This window comes from Carcharhinus amblyrhynchos, chromosome 8 (assembly GCF_965287045.1).
Source record: "Carcharhinus amblyrhynchos chromosome 8, sCarAmb.v2.hapA, whole genome shotgun sequence".
Lineage (NCBI taxonomy): Eukaryota > Metazoa > Chordata > Chondrichthyes > Carcharhiniformes > Carcharhinidae > Carcharhinus > Carcharhinus amblyrhynchos.
In genome coordinates, this window is record NC_137331.1 from 65716561 (window position 1) to 65738602 (window position 22042).

Below are 22042 nucleotides of genomic sequence, written 5' to 3' on the forward strand. Positions count from 1 at the left end.
TCTTGCCACATGCCACATAGCCATATTGCGTTTAAAACTTGACATTTTTAAGGAGGTAAACCTAGTAGCATTCCAAATTGACTGTTCTGCAAAAGGCATTTTGCTTGAGAAAATACTTAAATGACCTTCATAACAAATGGGTGCAACATTCAGCTTGGGAGTATTTGTAATAATAGAAAAAAATTGGAAGGCTGTCATGCTGCAGGTGTTCATCAGTTGGGGACCGTTGGCATTTCCAATACCTGTTTACAATGTCTGAAACAGATTACTGAAACTGTTGTTTAAAAAGCCAAATTTAGCTGATATCTGGTGAAGACTAATTAAGTTGCCTTTTTGCAATATCATTCAATTTTAACATTGCCTTTGATCTTGTCAGAGTTATTAGGTATGGAAGCAAGCCTTTGCCAAACCCAACTATAGAAAGCAGTTTTTCCACTGGTGATTACCATCACCTTGCTAAGGAGCAGGATGAATGGAAGTCTTCAAATATTTGATTGCTATCCATTTCAATTGATGGACTTTACCACACAAAAGGGACAGGTGCTGTTTCAAAAAGAGACACTGACATCATTACTCATTTATTGTATCCTGTAATTGTTCAGTGAAAATCTAATCTCTACTTTCTGTGGATGCCAGATTATATTGGTGGGACACCTATCAAATTAATATATCCAAACAAATAAACATTCATTGCAATGACAGGTTACAATAAACGATCAGCTACTTCTATCATGTAAATTTACCTTGCCCCACAGTTTGTTTCCATCTGCATAATTTAAATGTGGCTCCTAATTTAGAATCATCTTCCAATGTTGAATATTGCAACTCTATTCATTCATCCAAGTCATTGATAAATATCATGAAAACTGAGGGTACGGTTCATGTCGCTGGGCATCAAAACTTGTCACGTCTTGAGAATCAGAGTGCATGCTCTTAATTTCTACTCCGTCTCCTCCTCTGTAATCAATTTCCAACCCGTAACACAAGTTTATCTCCAATACCGTACCTTTTTATTTTTCAAATGCCTTCTGGCAATCTACACAAATATCATTCATAAACACTGCACCATATTAGTGGCTTCTTCAATTAAAAAAAAGTGATTAGCCAGGCAAGAACTACCCCTCAGAAATCCATGATAACTCCCTGGTCATGTCTTGTCCAACTGCTGCCACATTGTCCCTGAAAAGTACTGCGTGTTATGGTTTCTACTAACCTACTTCATCCCTTTCACTAACAACTGTTAAGACAGAGAATCCAACAATTTACAATATTAATGTCATATATGATGATCTTCCAGCCACATGTATGCTCCATCACCATGCCTACTTGCATCTCCATAGTATTACTTGTCTGCAGTCCTGTCTCAGCTCATCTGATCCTAAAATTCTCATCAATGTCTTTATTACCTTTGAACTGGATTATTCCATTGCTCTCTGAGCTAACCTTTAGCTTCCATTCCTCATAAATTTGAATTTGTTCCAAACTCCGCTGTTCAAATCCGAGCCTACAGCAAGTTCCATTCATGCATCACCCCTCTTCTTACTGATCTACATTGGCTCCCAACCTGGCAGTGCTTTGATTTTAAAAATACACAATATTATTCTCAAATTCTTTCTATGGCCTCCATCCTTCTTATCCTTGTAACCTCCTTCAGTCCTAAAACATTCTAAATTCTCTGCCCAGCTCCAATCCTGGTCTATTGGCCATCCCCAGTTGTAATTGGCAACCAGGTCTTCAGCTGTCTTGTATATAAACTCTGGACTACACCCCCCCCCCCCCCCCCCCCCCCCAAATTCTGTGCCTCTTCATGGATCATCCTCCGTGAGGGTGCTCGATAAAGGCTACATGTAGCTCAGTGCCAAATTTTGTTTCACACTCTATGAATAGCCTTGGGACATTGAACTATGTAGGTATTGCATAAATGTAATTTTATGTTGATAATTCTATCAGTTTCCCTATAACTGACTTTCAGATGACAGGTCTGTTGTTCCCACCATCTACCTCCCATATTCCATAATGGAGTGGCACAAGGCGCATTCCAGCATTTGGGGATTCCAGAATTATGACAGAAATATTTGTGTTTTCGTCTATTTTGCAGTCCTGAATGATCCTGAAGGCTTCTGTTTCTTAAGTAATATTATCGTTTCTTACGAGTCATAAAGTTGTTACAACACAGACAACTCCCTCAGCCCTCCCATCCTAGGAGAAAAATGGGAAGACTGATGTCTCTGACAGTGCTGGGGCTGATGAATTGGGAGATGCTCCCATTGCCACTTGCCACTCTTACTGCATGCACCTCAATCGCGCACTCACTGCAGACACAGTGAAATCTGTTAGCCCACCTCTACAATGGCGTGTGTAGAATCAATTTGCTATCTCCACAGGTCACTATCATTCTTAATCGGATGGTGATTCTGGAGGCAATGGAAGGGGGTGCGGGTGGGAGAGGAGAGTGTGATGGCACAGTGGTTAGCGCTGTTACTTCTTGGCACCAAGGACGCAGGTTCCATTCCCAGCTTGTCTGCAGCGTCTGTACATTCTCCTTGTGTCTGCGTGGGTTTTTCTGGCTACTCCAGTTTCCTCCCACAGTCTGAAAGACTTGCAGATTAGATGCATTGGCCGTGTTAAATTCTTCCTCCGTGAGACCGAACAGGTGCTGGACTGTGGCAACTACAGGATTTTCACAGTAATTTCATTGCAGAGTTAATGTAAGCCTAATTGTGACACTAATAAGCAAACTCAACTTTAAAAACTTAATGCTGCGATTCTCCCATCCCGACCCGCAACTTTTATGACAGGTTGGGGTGGGAGATGCATGTTGCTGGCTTTGTTCCGGGAGTTGTGCATGCACCAGGAATGCACGTGCGTCTCCCAGAGCCAGCAAACAGTTGCCAGTCAGACCACGTTAGAAACCGGCCAGAAGGTAAGTAAGTAATTTGAATCTTTTTAATTTGTTTTAAGTGTATTTCAAATGTAATTATTGGGAACATACCGGTCCTGATTGATCTCCCACCCTGCCAGGAGTACTTCATTCCAGCGGGGTTTACACTAGTTCCATGTTCGGGAAACGAGTGGGAGATCCCGCCAGAATGAAGGACGGGGCAAATGGGGGCCCCTGAGGTCGTCAGGTGGTGGCAGTGATGCCCCCTGGGCACCCTGGTAGTGCTAGTGTGTGCCCCCTGACACTGTCAAAGGGGTGAAGTGCCCATGCCCAGGGAGCATCTTGGCACTGCCTATCAGGCATCAGCAGTGCCAAGGGAGAGGAGCCTATTGTGGGCAGGGCCTAGGGGCAATTGAAGGGGGGGGGGGTTCCTGCTGCCATTCTGCATGGGGATTGGTTCTGGGATGGAGGGAGGACAGCGATTGGGGAGGGGGGGTGTCTGCCAGGTAAGGGGTTGGGGGGATCGCCACAGATGGGGCAATAAGTTGGACATCAGGGTTCTCTGGGGCTGGGGTGGAGAGGGCTGCTGGAGGGGCAGCACTGTGGGGGTCCTGGGCTAGCCAGCGATTGAACTGGACAGCAAATGGGAGGCTGATAGGTTGGGGCCACTGTGCATGTGTAGAGTTCGAGAACTGTCAGATTCTGGTGTGAATAGGCCCCGCCGCCCCATGCTTTTAATGAGATTCACGATCGTGACTTTTGCAGTGCACAGTGTGTGGAGATTCGAGTGTGAACTTGAACTGACAAGAGTCAGGATCTAGAACAGTTTTCCTGCCAATTCAGCACTTTTGGGAGAATCACAGCATCAATTTCTTAATTGGTTGCTCCTGGAAGATTGAACCCCAATAGATGGCAGCTGCTGCTGCTATGGATGAGGTCTGGACGCGAAAATGGTCCCAACAGCTGAAAATTTTCTAAGTCTGGAATATTCTGTCCAATATTTCATATTTTGGATCAGTGAACTCCCGCAGAATTGGAAGAAGTTGGAAATGTATGAGACTTTAATGAAGCACAGAAGCAGGCGGCTGGGAAGATGGTGCTGGTGGGAATTTGGAGAGATGTAACAAGCTGGTGGAGAACAAAGTGGAAAGTCTGTGGTAGAGTGGCAAGCAGGAGAAATCAAATGGCAAAAGGAATGATGAGATGTAGTTCAGCAAGTTTCTATTGAACAACATCAGAACAATGAAGGAGACCAGGGTAGGAGAAGTTAATTTGGGAGTAGACAGAGAACGTAAATGATAGCAAAAGGTGATAGCAAAATTCAAGTTGCACTTGTAGACTGAAGTTGTTTTGCAAAGCGATCATGATGTTGTCCTTAAGTACATTGTCCACTTCCTTTCCACTCTTCAATCACCCCACAATCTTCCTTCTCCCTGCACCTTCTCACACAAGCACTGACTGCTTTTCCTCTTCCATTCCCACCATCCAAGATTGGATTCCCACCTCCATTCCTCCAGATATAAAAGCAATTTACTTGTACCTTGTTCAAATTAGTGTATTGCATTTGCCATTCACTGTCTGAACTTTTTACATTAGGGAAACCAAATCACATTAAAGAACCACTTTATAGAACACCTCCATTCAGTCTGCAAACAATGACCCTGAGCTTGTGATCAATTGCCATTTTAATTCTCCACTTTGTTTACCACCCTGACCTCTCTGTCCTTGCTGCCTTGCACTGTTCTGATAAAGCTCAAGGTAAGCTTGAGGAACCTCACCTCATCCTTCAGTTAGGCATTTTACAGCTTTACGAACTCAAAATTAAATTTAACAGTTTCAGCTCATTTCCTTTATCCCCAAACTTTTTTGGAAGGCAGCTGTGGATGACAGCTCTGCTGTTCCCAGCCCTCTTTCATTTATTTGATTACACCATTGCCATCTCTTTGCACTATCGTCCCTTTTTTTGTAATTAAAACATTCTTGCCTTCCTTTTTTTTATTCTCTTGCCTCCTCCCTCTGTACGGCTTAAAACTTTATTCTTGTTACAGCTTTCTTTTCCAACTCTGATGAAAGATCATCAAGTTGAAATGTCAAGTCTTTTTTCCACAGGTGCTGTGTGATGACCTGAGTATCTTAAACATTTTGTACTTTTATTTCAGTATTCCAGCATCCATAGTGGTTTGCTTTTGTATTAAGGTATTTGTGCATGTCCGGATTAGCTTTAACCATCTTTAACAGTTATCAGGACTACCTGACAACTGATATTTTACCCATTCCCTCTATTTGGAAATTAACACATTGGCCTTGATTTTGTGGTCAATGGTAAACAAAAAATGTTTGCCATTCGTTGAACTTACGCTTGCCCACTGACTTTTTGTGAAGCTTTACACTTTAAATTTAGGACATTAAAAACTGCAGCTTTCTCAGAAGGGAATCTGGGACCTTTCTGAATGTCAATGCTGTGTCACCATAGCTAACCTGACTGAGACGTGCAATTTCTAAAACGTAAGTGCCAGGTAGAATTCCTAATTCACTGCCAAATTTTATATTGAAAACAAAATGGAGAGGGAAAGATAGATAGCATTAAGAGACAAAGTTTTTTTTAATAAAGGTATTTTTATTTTATTAAAATCTCCATTAATAATTAAAGTCTAAACAAATGAATTAATTTGTAGAATTAAAGGGATTTCTTGACAATCATTAAACACACTGAAAAAATTCAGTTAGACTTGAAAGTGGAATTCCTTACTTTTTCCAACATTGTATCATAGGTAAGTATTGTTTCTTGGTGAGTTATTGTTATAAGCAAGCTTCTGAAGGAGCAAGGCAACTTGGACAGCAATTTCCTAATTTCTGCTTTTACCTGCACATATGTGGAAATACTGAACGGTTGCTGTCAAGCAAGGGGGTTGACACGGTGGCACAGTGGTTAGCACTGCTGCCTCACAGTATCCTTTCCTGGCTTGGGTCACTGCCTATGTGGAGTTTGCATGTTCTCCCCTTGTCTGCGTGGGTTTCCTTCAGGTGCTTGGTTTCCTCGCACCATCAAAGTTGTGCAGGTTAGGTGAATTGGCATGCCAGATTCTCCCTCTGTACCCAAACAGGCGCTGGAATGTGGCGACTAGCAGATTTGCACAGTAATTTCATTGCAGTGTTAATGTAAGACTATTTGTGACTAATAAATAAACTTTTTAAAAAAGCATTAGTTAGTCTACTCTATTGGCGAGCTGATGGCCTCACAGTTACTGCTACTGCAAATTTAAGCTGAACTGTCAACTTGTCTGGCATTTCTTCATTGTTTATTATGGTTTCATCCACAGTTAATTAACCCATGTTCCCCTTTATCACTCTTGATACACTTGTGAAAAACATTTACCATCAATTTTGATAGCCGTTGCATTTTTCTTTATGTATTTTATAATTTTCTCTGTAACTTTATTGCTTTTTATAGCTTTCCCAGTCTGCTAGATTTTGACTTTTCCTTGCATTTGTGTACGTTTTTTCATTTAGCTTGACACATTTGCTTCGTTGGTTGGGCCTCAACTGCAGTATTGTGTCCAATTCTGAACTCCACCCTTTCTAGGAATATCAAGGCCTTGTAGTGGGTACAGAGACGATTTATTAGAATGGTACCAGGAATGAGGGACTTCAATTATGTGACAAGATTAGAGAATCTGGGATTGTTCCCCTTGGAGCAAAGAAGGTTAAGAGCAGGTAGAGTACTCTCCAGTTATACACCTGACTCACCAAGTAATCCTGGATCCCATTATAATTGTGACGGACATTCCAGCCTTTCTGCCATGGAACCAGCTGCTGGCAGCACCGGAAAATTCCGCCCTTCGACTTTGAATCAGAAACTTCGGACTATGGCAGAAGGTTACGACTTACTTGCCTGGACTTACTTACCCAGAACATGTTAGACAGAAAATCCTAGTCTAACACCTGGATATTTATAGAAATTTTATCATGCATTTAAGAATTCAATTGCCAAAACTAAAGGTTATATTCTTAAAAAATATGAACCATGAAATTACATGTTCATAAACAGCTACATCTTTTGTTACTCAATTAGCACTGTGGACCCACAGCGCCAGAGACCCAGGTTCACTTCTAGCCTTTGGTCACTGTGTGGGGTTTGCATGTTTTCCTCGTGTTTGCAGGAGTTTCTTCTGGGTGCTCTGGTTTACTCCCACACTCTAAAGATGTACAGGTTAGGTTCATTGGCTATGATAAATTGACCCTTGGTGTCAGTAGATTAGCAGGATGAATACATTGGGTTAGGGGGTTAGGGCTTAGATGGGAATGTTGCTTATGCAGGCTTGATGGGCCAAATGGCTTCCTTCTGCATTATAGGGGTTCTATGAGTCTGTGATTTCCCTTACTGAAATCCTTTTATTCCACTGCTGTAATTCAGTTATAAATTCTCTGTCTCAGTTCCATCCTATCTCTGCAATATAGTCCAGTTGTTTATCTTCTCACAAATGCATTATTTCTCTGACTTCCACCTCCTGGTCATCCTTCCTTATTTCCAAAGCTCAGCACCTCTAGTAACATTTTCAGCGGCATTAGTTCTAAGCATCTCTAGTTCGTCGGTTTTAAAATTTAAAAGAAAAATCTTTCTTTTGATTTTGCTTCCTAAGCATTTTTCTTTTCGGCTTCACCTGAAGTATTTTTGGATTTTTACACATTAAAAGTTTTAAGATGCAATTCTTGGATAAACTTAACGGTCTGTAAGGTGACGACTCATAGTTGGAAGTTAGTAAATATTTTGTGTTCTTATGGAGTGTGAGCAGTGGAAGAAGAACTGCAATTCATAAAATTCTGCCCTGTCCACTGTTTAAAATGTTATTGGTATAAAATTATGCTTTTAATTACTGAAGGAAATGGTGGCAGCAGAATCTAGATCAGAAGAGACAGTGTCAGTAATAACTACAAATTCAATTTGAGCTTGCAAGATGTTTAAAACAAAACTTCATTGTGTTAAAAGGTGACAATTTTATAATCCTTGCTGCTAACCTCGTGACCCACGTTGTATGTGATGACGTATAATTCGAAAATGTTCATGTTTTATTTTGTTCCATTGTTGGCTCTGAGAAGTATCAATTTAAGTCCAGCTTTTCACTGCACTATTTGTGCTAATTAATTAAAATGTATGTTTCTGAAAGATTTTATGTTGTACAATATGCTTATTATAAAATATGTCCCATGTTTCTTTGACATTGTTCTTCCATTTTTAGCCCATTATTCCTATGTTTACACGGAATATTAGAGAAGGATTTAGAACGTTTGGATGTTTTGGTAAGTAACATCTTTGCTCTTATAGTCAATCTTAATTATAAATTGTAATGTATTTAATACTATTAGCTATGCACATTACAATTTTATCACTTAGCTATTTATAGAAATGTATTAACAATAAAGTATGCTTCATATTTTAAATTACACCAGAATTAAATAATTTCCCATTTGCTTGCACTTGATTATGCTCCAATATTGCCTAGCCAGTGATTTCCACATTATGTGAACAAATTGTGGAAAAGTATCATATCTGGTGGTGTGCCCAGTATTTTGCATAATAAATGACCAACTGTGCAGCAACATTTGACACAATGTTGAAATCTGCGTCTGAGATCCACGTTCGCACCTAAACTTTGATGAAGCATTATCTGTAATGCGTAAATTATAGCCATGTTAGAATTGTGAGCATTCTGACCCTGCAAGTAATGCTCATCAAATAAATTTGATTTAAACATTAAAGCAGGGATAGTATTATTCCTATGAAATGATTTAATAACCTTGGTGCAGAGAGGATAAATACGTTTTCTTGTGGCTGTAAATGGATTGGAGCAAAGAACAACAATTTCAGAATTATTTAATACAAAATAAATTAAAGCTAGTACTTGATCCAAAGAGGAGTCATATAAGTTTGCTAGAAAAAGTTGCAACCTGAGGAATGGGAACACTTTAGAATTCACTAAAGACAGACTAGGAGATTGATTGAGAGAAAGAATAGAGCATGGGAGTAAACTTGCAAGGAACAGAAAAGCAGACTGTAAAATCTTCCACAAATACATAAAAGGAAAAAGATTAATGAAGGCAAATGTAAATCCCTTATCATCTAAAACAGGAGAATTGATCATGAAGAAAAAGGAAATAGTACAGCAATTCACCAACTAGTGGTTCTATCTTCACAGAAGATGCAAATAACTTTTCTAGAACAGACAAAGGTCTGGTGAGAAGGAGGAATTGAAGGAAATTAGCATTAGTAAACAAATAGTGTTGGAGAAATTACTGAAACTGAAAGCTGAAAAATCCTCAAGGCTTGCTTTATTTACATCCCAAGATACTAAAGGAGGTGCCATGGAGATAGTGGATGCGTTCTTTGTCATCTTCCAAAATTCTGTAGACTTTGGAACAGTCTCAGCAGATTGGAGAGTGGCAAATATTTCCTACTATTTAAAAAAGGAGGGAGGCAGAAAATTGGAAATTACTGACTTGTTAGCATAACCAGTGATCGGGAAAATGCTATTTTTTAATAAAGGATATGATAACAGGATACCTGGAAAATATCAACAGGATTCGTCAAAGTCAACATGCATTTATGAGCGGGAAATCATGTTTGACAAATCTACTGGAGTTCTATGAGAACATAACTAGCAGAATAGATACTGGAGAAATGGTGGATGTGGCACATTTGGATTTTCAGAAAGCTTTTTGATAGTCCCACATAAGAGTTAGTGTGCAAAATTAAAGCATTTGGGACTGGGGATAAAGTGCTGGCATGGATTGAGAATTGATTAGCAGGAAACAGAGTAGGAATAAATGGGTCTTTTCTGGAGTGGGAAGTGATGACTTGTGGGGTATCACAGGAGTTAGTACATAGGCCCCTGCTATTCATAATATATATCAGCAATTTGCATGAGGAATTCAAATATAATATTTCCAAGTTTACTGAAAAACACAAAACTGGAATTGTGTGAAATGAGGAAGATGTTAAGGGTCTTAAAGTTGACTTGGATATTTTGAATGTGTGGGCAAATACCTGCAGATGCAGTATAATGTGAATAAGTGTGAAGTTATCCACCTCAAACAGAGAAACAGAATAGCAGAACGTTACTTAAATGGTGATAGATTGGAAAATGTTGATGTGCAAAGGGACCTGGGTGTCCTTCTATGTCAGTCAGTGAAATCAAAAATGCAAATTCAGCAAGCGGTTAGGAAGGCACATGGTATGTTGGCCTTCATTGCAAGAGAGTTTGAGTACAAGAGCAAGGATGTCTTACTGCAGTTGTACAGGGCCTTGGTGAAACCACACCCAGAGTAGTGTGTGTGCCTTTGACGTCCTTACCTAAGGCAAAATATTTTTGCCATTGAGACATTGCAGCAAAAGTTCACCAGACTGATTCCCGAGATGGTAAGATTGTTATAGGAGGAGAAATTGGGTCAACTAGTCCTATGTTTCCTGAAGTTTAGAAGAGTGAGAGGGGATCTCATAGAAATATGATTTCCGACAGAGTTGGACAGACTGGATGCAAGGATGATGTTTCTGCTCGGAGGTTCAGTTGCAGGATATAGTTATTACGAGAGAGGAAGTGCTAGGGCTTTTAGGTAGCGTAAGGACGGATAAAGCTCCGGGGCCTGATGGTATTTATCCCAGGCTGCTCAGGGAGGCGAAAGATGAAATTGCTGGGCCTCTGGCGCACATCTTTGTCTCTTCTTTGGACACAGGTGAGGTCCCAGAAGACTGGAGGGTAGCAAATGTGGTCCCGTTGTTCAAAAAAGGTAGTAGGGATAACCCTGGGAATTATAGGCCGGTGAGTTTGACGTCGGTGGTAGGGAAGTTAATGGAAAAAATACTTAGGGGTAGGATGTATGAGCATTTGGAGCGTTGCGATCTGATTAGGGATACGCAACATGGCTTTGTTAGAGGGAGGTCTTGCCTTACGAATCTGGTGGAATTCTTTGAGGAGGTGACAAAAACGGTTGACGATGGGAGAGCCGTTGATGTCATCTATATGGATTTCAGTAAGGCGTTTGACAAAGTCCCTCACGGTAGGCTGGTAGAAAAGGTTAAGGCGCATGGGATACGAGGCCAGGTAGCTAGGTGGGTTGAGAACTGGTTGGGAAATAGGAGACAGAGGGTAGTTGTGGAGGGTACCTTGTCGGGCTGGAGGCCGGTGACCAGTGGTGTGCCGCAGGGCTCGGTACTGGGACCTCTCCTCTTTGTAGTCTACATAAATGACTTAGAAGAGGGAGTAGGTGGTGTGATCAGCAAGTTTGCTGATGACACCAAGATGGCAGGGTTGGCGGGTACAGAACTGGATTGTCAGGTGATACAACAGGATATAGATAGGTTGGTGCAGTGGGCAGATAGGTGGCAGATGGCATTTAATCCTGACAAATGCGAGGTGATGCATTTTGGAAGGAATAATGCAGAGAGGAGCTATGTGATAAAAGGTAGGCCGATTAGGAGTATAGACGTACAGAGGGACCTGGGAGTGCAGGTCCACAAATCCATGAAGGTTGTGTCACAAGTGGAGAACGTTGTTAGGAAGGCTTATGGGATGTTAGCCTTTATAGGAAGGGGCTTAGAGTATAAAAGCTGCCGTCTAATGCTTCAGTTATACAGAACGTTGGTTAGACCGCATTTGGAATACTGCGTCCAGTTCTGGTCACCTTATTACCGGAAGGACGTGGAGTCTCTGGAAAGGGTGCAGAGGAGATTTACCAGGATGTTGCCTGGCATGGGGGGACTGGGTTACGAGGAGAGACTGAAGAGACTGGGGCTATTCTCCTTGGAAAGAAGGAGATTGAGAGGGGACATGATAGAGGTATATAAGATACTGAAGGGAATAGATAGAGTTAATAGTGAGAGACTGCTCCCTAGACTGGGTACGAACACAAGAGGTCATCAATTAAGGGTGAGGGGGGAGAGGTATAATTTGGAGGTAAGAGGAAGGTTCTTTACACAGAGAGTTGTGGGGGTCTGGAATGCGCTACCGAGTAGGGTGGTGGAGGCAGGCACGTTGGACTCGTTTAAGATGCAGTTAGATAGGCATATGAGTGAAACGAGAATGGAGGGATATGGTAGGGGCTATTAAATAGGGTTAAACCTCAGGAGACACCGGAAGGGCAGGCTGTATGATTAATATGTTTTGTCTTTATTCCACAGGTGGAGGTCCACCTCGTGTCAAGCGAGGGGCATGCACACGGCGGGTTGTGCGTGGGCTGCTCTTGGAAGTCCGGGAGTGGCCTAGTACTTCATGTCGGTGTGTGTGCTTGATCCTGGACCGATAGACGGGCTCCACAACAGCTCAGTGACTAGCACTGCTAGCTGTGCAGATACATGGATTTGGGCCTGTGTCTGTGGGAGTTTGCGCATTCTCCCTGTGGTTGCGTGGGTTTCCTCCGGGCGCTCCGGTTTCCTCCCACACCCCCAAAGATGTGCTCTTAGGCTAATTGGTTTCCACCAAATTGACACTATTTCTTCCCTGAATCTGACTGAGTAGGGTCCCATTCGTAGACATGCAGGGTAGAATAGGTGTAGGGTGATGCGGCGGCGCGGGCTCGTTGGGCCGAAGGGCCTGTTTCCCGTGCTGGATTGTTCTTTGTTCTTTGTTCTTTGAATAAGGGGTCACAGTCTCAGGAGACAGGATCAGCCATTTAGGATAGAGATGACAATTTTTTTCAATCAAAGGGTACTGAACCTGTGGAATTCTCTACCACAAGGCTGTGGAGGCCAAGTCGCGAAGTATTTAAGAAATAAATAGCTTTCTTGACAGTACTGGCCTCAAAGGATATGGGGAGAGAACAGGAATCTGGTGTTGTGATAGAGGATCAGCTATGATCGCAAATGACGGTGGAACAGGGTCGATGGGCTGAATGGTCTCCTCCTCCTATTTCCTGTTTCTATAATAATGTGTATACCAGAATGTCTGTCATCTCCTTTGTAAATTCCTTTCCCAGCCTCAGTTGTTTTGTAACAAAAATTAGACAAAATTGTTGCTTAAACTAAAATTGGAAACTGTACTCATAACCAGTGTAGCAGAGTAACCATAAATGTTACCGATTTAATAATTTTCCCTATGTAATAGTGTTTTAAGTTCATATTATACTTTATTTTTCAAGAAAATATTACAATATTTTCATTGTACTTCAAGTTGGAATGTGTGCCCATATGGCATTTTCTAGTGGTTTGCCACATTGAGTATTATGTAGTGTTTTAATCCAAAGTGCAATTTTCTCTTGTCCTAATATTTCACAGGTATATGTAGATGGTTGTATGAAAAATTTAGATGGCCATTTGTTCCCATTTATGGAGGTTTTCCTGTCAAGTTTTGTACCTATTTGGGAGATCCAATTCCTTATGATCCCAATATAACTTCTGCTGAGTTGGCTGATAAGGTAATTTGTTTTCTTTTCAATTGTGTTGTTTTATAATCGGACCCTTCATAATTTAGGGGGAAAAAAAAACTACAAAGCTTCAAAGTCCCAATATCTCAATGCTGAAGACAAATATTTGAAGGACTTCATAACTTAATGTTATGGTGCCAAGACTTGTACCTTCAGTCTTCTACAAGGTGACTTTCTGATTGTGCTTAATGTTTGGTAGATACCAAGCAGGCTCAAGGACTTTTCGGAAGGAAAGGGAATCTGAGAAGGTCCATCTACATTGTTACCACATAATGTCCAAAGACCAATTAGTGATTAAAATAGGTAAATTAGTGTAGTAACACTGCCTTCATCTCCTAGTTTATTGTGTATTGACGTAAAGTGAGCATGGAGTCATTTTTTAAATAGATGTGCAAAGGATTGAATAATATGCAATAATAATAAGATTGGTGGTCTCACAGAACATAACAGCACAGAACAGGCCCTTCGGCCCACGATGTTGCGCCGACCAGTTAAAAAACAATGACCCACTAATCTAAACCAATCCCTTTTCGTCCATAAACCTATCCACGGATCTCTTAAACGCCCCCAAACTAGGCGCATTTACAACTGCAGCAGGCAGGGCATTCCAATCCCTCACCACCCTCATATATGTCTCCCCAAATATGTTTAGCTGGAGGTTGACTGAAAACTGATACGTCTGCAGCAAATCAGTTTTTCCAGGCTAAGGTGATTTGTAATATGCTCATAACGCTATCTTTTCATCTTTCTAGGCAAAGCAAGCTGTGCAGAGCTTAATAAACAAACACCAAAAAATACCAGGAAACATACTTCGGGCCCTTTTAGAACGTGTTCACTTGGGACAAAAAGATGAATGACTGTACACTTTTGACAACACATTTTAGTGAACACTTTTTTAAAACATTTTCTTTTCATTCTCAAGTGTCTACATCTATACAAATATTGAATAATGTTTGCTGTTATGCATTAAAATAATTTTGTTGAAAAAGCCTTTTGCACCAGTATTGATGTTACCTGACAGTTTTAGTACTGAATATGGCATAGCATTTTGTGTTGCCATTATATGGTGTTATATTGAGTGGAGAAGCATGATTCAGTTGCCCCTTTCAGTTGCATCTTGATCTCAGTGTATTTCTGTGGAAGGATACTGAGTAAAGGCACAATGCATTCCTTTGGAATTTGAGGGTAGGTTATCCTGGGTCAGCTTGCAATATGGCTTTAGAAGTAGACTGGAGAATGTCAGTGACAGAGTACTGGGAGCAAATTTTCTATGAGACCGCTGACCTAGAACGATCTGTATGGAAAGGAGGAAGGGATTAATTTTATACTCTAGGGTTGGAGGTTGAGGACACTGTAAAGAAGACAAAACTGATGTGCTTCAATTATAAGTACACTAGATGAAGTACTGGAAATTTCTGAAATTTAATCCCAATCTGATATCAGAACATTAATTTGTTAACCTGTAACTTTTCAAGCTCTGTGATTTTCTGTTTTAACTAGATAGTTGTATTCTGTCCACTGTTACGTTTGCCATCAGTGCAGTTCATGCAGTAAATAATATCTCAGTAAAACAATCAGTCTTACAGTAGCATGCTGTTAGTTCTCACTGATTTGGGACACTTGCACCCTAGTTCAAATCTAACCATGTATACATTGGGACCGCTCAAGGCAATTTCAGTTCTAATCGAACTGTTCAGTCTATCTTGATTTGTTTTAATGAGTTGCAATCTATGTAATTTAAATCAGCTCCCAAACTGATTTTAAAAAATTTCTGAATGTCCGGTGTATATGGTGAACCTTGTTGTTTCAAATTTGTGAAAGCTAAAAGATGTCTGCCATCTACTTAATTGCAAAATTTGATGAATATTGAATTTTGCAGTTACTTTGATTATGGGAATTAAAAGCCTAGAAAAATTCTGATTAGTTTGAAAAATTATGGCATATATGTTAAGCTTGTGGAGGAAAGGGAAAGTTTGGGATGCAAAATAATTGTATCTGAGTGTTCCAAATGTAGCAGTTCATTTTATCATGGGTGTCCTGCTTTTGCTTAAATATAAATAGAAAAGAATAATGAATATTTCGTGTTTTTTTTTGAACAGTTCATTTAGGTGCATGCTGAAACTCTTGGTTGTAGTTGGGATATATCGAAGACTGTTCAGGAAAAGATGATGAACAAAAAAGATAAATTGTTTTGTTTGTGCCAATCATTCTAATTAATGTTTTAAATCTATTTAACTAAATTAGCTAACTGACATAGACGGCAAACTAGATCCGCCAGTTCTGGTTTTTGTGCCATTCTTGATTGATTGTGCCTTCAATGTTCCATACTCCGTTCTTCCCTTCCTAAACAACTCTCTATTTTGCTTGAAGCTCATCTCTGACTGACCTTGTGGAGATCCCTCCAAGTCACCTCTGACTTAGCATCCATTTTGTTTGATTATTGTGAAGCATCTCAGCATTGTTTTTGCATAAAGTATCTGTCTGAACAGAATTAAGGGCTAGAGGTGTATAAGCATTTAGGCTAAATCATTAGTTGCTCTGTGAAGGATATATGTAATTCAGGTTTAGCCAACGCATGGACAGTCAGAATGGGAGTTATTAGAATACTTGAATTTAAAAATCCAACTCTCCAGTAATGGTTGTTAAAGCTAATAAAGCAGTCGTATGAGGTTTCATCAGCACTTCTAATTTAGAGTGAGCAGGTACTGTTCCAAAAAAAAGTCTGAGTCAAATAATGCCCTTATTCTTGAATGTGATTACGCCATAACTGAAAATACTATCAATTATTTCACTAAATGTCATCCTTCAGCAAATTTACTTGTATAATTCCCCTCTATCCTGACTTGGAACTATATCACTATTCCTCAGTGTCACTGGGTCAATAACCTGGAACTCTGTTCCTAACAGTACCATGGGTGTACTTACACTACATGGACTGCCGTGGTTTAAGAAGGCAGCTCATCATTGACTCCTCAAGGGCAATTAGGAATGAACAATAAATTCTGGCCTAACCAGAGATACCCACATCCCACGAATGAATAAATCTTAAAGAAACATCATCACCAAGCTTGACAGCTTTGATTCATTCCTGCTGAACCCAGCAAAGCACATACAAACTTAAAAATACTCTTTGGTCCTTAAGCTATCAGTTTGAAAATTATTTGTGTTCTTTTAGCAGGCTCTGTCTCACTCCAAACAAATATCCTACTTCTCTGCCCGAAGCACATGATTGTAAAATTCTTGGATCTTTTGATCATGACATACTCCCATTTGCCAAAATAACGATGGTACATTTTGTGCACATCCGTACAAAGAAATGTTTGTTAAACGTGGCATGCAATTTCTTAAGCAGAATATTTAAAGGGCCAACGGGGCAATTGTATTTTACATAAAGTTTCTCTTATCTTTGAGAGATAAATCCGCATAATAGTCTCAAACTGCCATTGCCACTGTTCAGATCAGCTTTTCTTTGTTGTGATCCAAAAGAAAATACAAACTATCAGTGTGATTTGGGCAAAATCACGACCAGTTTATTTCACCGTGGGTGCCCAGGGCTTTTCAAATTAACTACCAATTATTATTTTTGGATGACAATTTGTGTTGCTTGTCAGATAATGTATCTAGTTTTCTGCCCAAAGCATGAAATTGTAAAATTCTTTGATCTTTTGATCCTGTCATACTCCCATTTGCCAAAATAACTGTGGTACGTTTCATGCACATCTGTACAAATAAATATTTGTTTTTAAAACTTATCCACGAATCCCACTAGAAGTGAAAGAATTTTTGTTTGGAATACATTGGCTTTTTAGCACACTTTTTTCACAGCTAGGTTAATTTTGGCGGTATATATTTACTATTAATGCACCTGTATCACTGAGAAGCGAAATAACAGATTTAAAGGGCTTTAATTTATTGCCTCCCATGACCAGCTTTTGTAACTTGAAACATTTCTTAAAGGATACCATACTCCATAGTCCCCAGAATGTTTGAGAACTCAGGGCTGAAAGAAATAATTTTAAAAAGCATTGAATTTTTTTTACAACATAAGGGTATTCCAAACTTCTGCACACCGAATTACTTTGCAATTTAAAACACCGTTATGTAAACAAACACCACAGCCAATATATACACAGCAGGGACCTACAATGAGATAAGTGCCCGAATAGTCTATGTTTGAAGTGTTGATAATGATAGAAAATGAAGGAGAAATATTGCACAGGATGCACGAATTCCTCTGTCCTTTTTGAACAGTGCAAAAGGGAGACTTTACATCCAGCGGAACAAGCAGTTGGGGGCTTGGTTTGGCATCTCATTCAAAATATTGCACTGTTGGTAGTACAGTAGGTAGTGCGCTAAATTTTCAAGTTGGCATTTAAATTGACCTGCAAAATTGAGGCATTCAAGTCGCAGGGTATATCATTGATAATTTTCAACTTTCAGAGGATAGGTACAAAAAATCCTAATGCCTACGTTTCTAGTGAAGATATATTTGAACCATTGCCATGTGTTTAAAAGTGAAGTAATTATATAGTTCAAAGATGTATGGGTTAGGTTGATTTTGCCATACTAAATTGACCCTAATGTCAGGGGGATTAGCATGGTAATTGTGTGGGGTTATGGGAATAGGGTCTGGGTGGGACTGTGGTCGGCGCAGAATTGATGGGCCGAATTACCACCACCTGTACTGTAGGGATTCTATGGGTTTTAGAGTTTAACTCAAATTGCTGTTCTGATGGACCAAAAATATCCCGAAATAAAGATCAGTAGATTTCACACTAATCAATTATAGTTAAATGATATTTGCAAATTCTATTTTTTAAATTTGTTTCACCTTTTTTACTTTCTGTTTTTATTTTCCTTCCTCTTTGTATTTAATCCATCAATTTTTAATTGTTTAATGTTTAATAACTTATCAACTTATGCATTGGTTTAACTTGCAACAGGAACTTTTTTATCAAGACTGTCCAGCCTGCTGAATTTTGCAAAATAGTGGTCATTGCTTGTCAGGGTGTGCTAGAATAATCAGCAGAGGTATTTCAGCATTACATACCATAAGTAGAATAATGACCGGTTTTGGTTATTCTACTTGCAGAAAAGAAAGACCGTGATAGTTCAAGAAATGATGGTGGAAAAAAGACATAATTAAGTTATGGTCTAACTTAACCCACTTCCACAGTTGAAATTCCACATGACTGGAGAACTTCAAAGTAATTTTCCCACACCAAAATCTTCTTTATATATGTGTCAGAAAACAACCACCATGTTAGTGAGTGCAGCAGGTTTATTTCTGGTATTGCTGCCAGTTGTACAAGATTCCCACTTAAGGAGCTAGCAGCACAAACAGAATGCAAAAAGGTGATTCATCTCTGTTTTTCACTGCACACTCTGTTCTAAAAAGCACAGCTTCAAAGACATTGCCTTCAATGCTTTCTATTTTTTCTAAACTTTGTATTCTGAGTTTCTGATATTATCCCTTTTGGAGATTATTAAGTGAATGTTATACAGTCCGCTGTTACTGCCCTGGGAAAATGAATGCATTTGAAAGTGGAACATTTCAGCAACATTGAATGTTTGGCTGTAATGTTCTATGTGAAAAAATCTGCATGCAAGTGAATCAAAACATTTCGCATCTATCAATCACTTATTCAGTGATGCTAGTAATTATTTTACCAAGCAGTCAGTTGAGCCATTTAAAGCCTGCATGTATTTCTGTGAAATTTGTGTGTGTTTAACATATAAAATATTCCTATTTTGTTTTCATGTTCTGATGTCAGAGTGTGGACTAAAATGAATGTGAAATTTTTTCTTCATCCATTACTTCTATCATTGTACATCAATTGTGTATTGTTTACTATGAAAGTCCATTGATAGTGGTTGAAATGAAAAATCAAACGTTTATATATATTTTGTATAAAATAAGATAATCGGAAATAAATTACTCAGGTGTAGATGAACAGAAATTGGATTTAAGCTCATGAATCCAAAGCCACGTTGGATGATTTTTAAAGATTATATCCCAGATGTTGATTATTATGTATGCTTTTTACCTACTGAAGTTTAAATGTTGATTGTTATAACAATATCACTTAATTGTACAAGAGGTTTTTCCATGTTTCTTCCTAGGCTATCGGAAATATAGTTTTAAAACAAATCTGTGGTGGTTTCTGTATGTACTGTTTTAAATCTTTGACTATTCAGGATTCTGTCTTTATCAACTAATTACTTATTGCAAAATTATACCTGAATTGCTTTAATATTTTTCTGATTATTGTAATTATGTTAATTGTGAAAACTATTTGAAAACTTTTCCTATAGCACAAAAAAAATTGACTTTTGTTTACCTATTTATACTCTGTGTAGATGAGTAGTTTATGATGGAAATACATTTTGATTGGTTTATTTAACAATGCAAGTGCCAAGTCCTGCTGTTTGGAATGTGTTTTTGAAGTGCTCAGGATGTCCTCCCCTCCTCATTGAAGTAAAACTTCACTGTGCATCGTGTCCTTTCAGATCCTTTTTATAGGATTAAGAATAAAATTACATGAGGCATTTCCTTAAAAAAAAAGCAGATTTTGATTTAGCATTCATTTTCTTCTTGAATGTTCCAGAGTATTTGTTTTTGTTCTTAAAAGGAGTGTTGACACCATTTGAGATTTGCTAACTTGGTACAAAGAAATCCAAGTATGTCAATTAACCAAGTTGCTACAGCTTGCTGAGTTTCTAACTGTTTCTGCTGATAATGCAGTATCCTTAATGCTAGCAGTTCTCAGTGATCACACTCCCAACTTATTATTTTGACCCTTCTTGACTCTTCACCTTATTTGCACTCCCCCCACAAAAGTACGAAAATGGACTTATTGCTAATTGCAATTACTTTTAAAGAGGTATTTCAAGTCTCTTAATATAGAGGGTGCTAGTCTAATCCGGTTGGCAGGTAGTCAGGCGATAGGTTGGGAGGTAGTTGGGGATAGGATAGTCTGGTCTGGTCAGGTGTGTTGTCAAGGAGGTGGGGAGGGTCATGATTTCTTACCTCCCACTGGACCATATCCTCACTACCAAATATCAAGCCATTGTGGCTTGGACCATCACTGACCTCATTCTTTGGCGATCTTCCACTGCCTGCAACCTCATAATTCCCCAAACCCCAATAACCAGATTCTATCTTCTTCCCACAATCCATATGTAAGACTGCCCCAAATTTATTTCTGCCCCGTTGAACTTATTTTTTTCCCTACATCAACTACATTTTTTTATCCCTTGGTGCAGTCTCTTCCTACCTACATCGATGCCTTATGTCACTTCAACAGTTTTGTGGCCCTAATCATCTCCTCTTAACAATGGATACCTAATCCTTCTTACCACCACCACCCCCCCCCCCGCCCGCCCCAGACATACGCACACCATGACCTCAAGCTTCCTGTTGCTTCTCATTTTCTACTTCCCTTGTGCTCATGATGACCTTTGTGTTCATGGCTGCAGCAATGAACAATGTTCCAGTGAAACTCAAGCTGAAGGAACAGCACCTCATTTTTCAACTGTATTGTAGCCTTTTGGATACACGTTGAGTTCTGCAACTTTTGATCATAACCACCGTCTCTATCTTGTTTTGATTTTATTTTGTTGGCTTTGTTTCTTTATTTGCTCATGTTGCATTCAGATGGATTTTATGTAGTAATTCATGGCTCATTTGGAAGTAGCCTTTGTTTTTGCATTATATCCATTAACACATTCTTTGGCTGTTGCATCATGAAAGCTTTTGTTAGTCTGTCAGGTCCTCGACCCTATCGCAGATCTCCTCCTTTGTTCTTTCTGCTCCCTCTCTCTCCCTTTCACTAGCTTCAAAGTTCTTACATTTCCATCTTTCTTTAGATCTGATGAAAGGTTATTGATCCTGTTTCCCTGTTGACTTTGTTTCATGCCACAGATATGTGGCCTACTGAGATCTCCAACATTTGTTGTTTTTATGGGTGATTGGGAGGGTTTGTTGTAGATTTACTCAGATGTTAGACCACGTTATAATCTGCCCAATATTTTATGGGTAAATCAGCAAGTAAGTCCAAAGTCTGAGACTCTAGCACAGAGGCTGAGACATTCAAACAGACATTTAAACTTGTCAGGCATTTTTCTGACAGGTCCACGTGTCCAGAGTTCCAAAGAGTCCTGCTGAGCATGTTCCTGCCATGCAGCTGGTTTCAGACCATCTGGAGATCAGAAGGCTTGGCCATTTTTTTTGTTAAATACTGAGCATCCAATAATTTGTTAACTAGTACTAATTTGTAGTTTGTTTTAAAAAAAAGACTTAATTGCTTTAATTATGAAGTTAAAGCGATCAATAACCATGAGGTTAGAAACAAAGCACACTTTCCTGCAGGGTATGAAAATTGGAGCTTACTGGAAGAATTGATGTCAACATACTCTTTTCACTGTGATGTGACATTTGTTATTAATTGGTCTTGTTTTATTTGGTTTCTTATGGACTGGACCAATCCGAGGATGCCTGTAAACATTCTAATGAAATTATTCCTGTAATTTGCCCTCAGTGGTAACTATACTACCAGGTACTGAGACAGATGTATCAATACGTTTCCAGGTTTGATCATTAGTCTTCTATTTTCTTCTGGATCAAATGTTATGGATGATATAACTGGCCTCTATCCACTCCCAAACAGTCAAGCCAAATGCAGGAAAATGGGAAGAAAATTATCTAAGGTACTTGTTACTAACATAGAAATATAGGTGTAGGAGTAG

General features: G+C 39.4%; 1 protein-coding gene across 2 annotated transcripts in view; it reads left to right on the forward strand.

The window, feature by feature from the left end:
- Positions 1–20675, forward strand: part of tmem68 (transmembrane protein 68) — a 45030-nt gene extending 24355 nt beyond the window's left edge. For both annotated transcript variants that reach the window (XM_080194215.1, XM_080194217.1), the window contains 3 exons: positions 8119–8179; positions 13146–13285; positions 14047–20675. In XM_080194215.1, the coding sequence (XP_080050341.1) occupies positions 8119–8179; positions 13146–13285; positions 14047–14151 (306 nt within the window). In that variant the 3' untranslated portion in view covers positions 14152–20675. The remainder of the gene's footprint in view (positions 1–8118; positions 8180–13145; positions 13286–14046) is intronic.
- The last annotated feature ends 1367 nt before the right edge of the window (positions 20676–22042 follow it).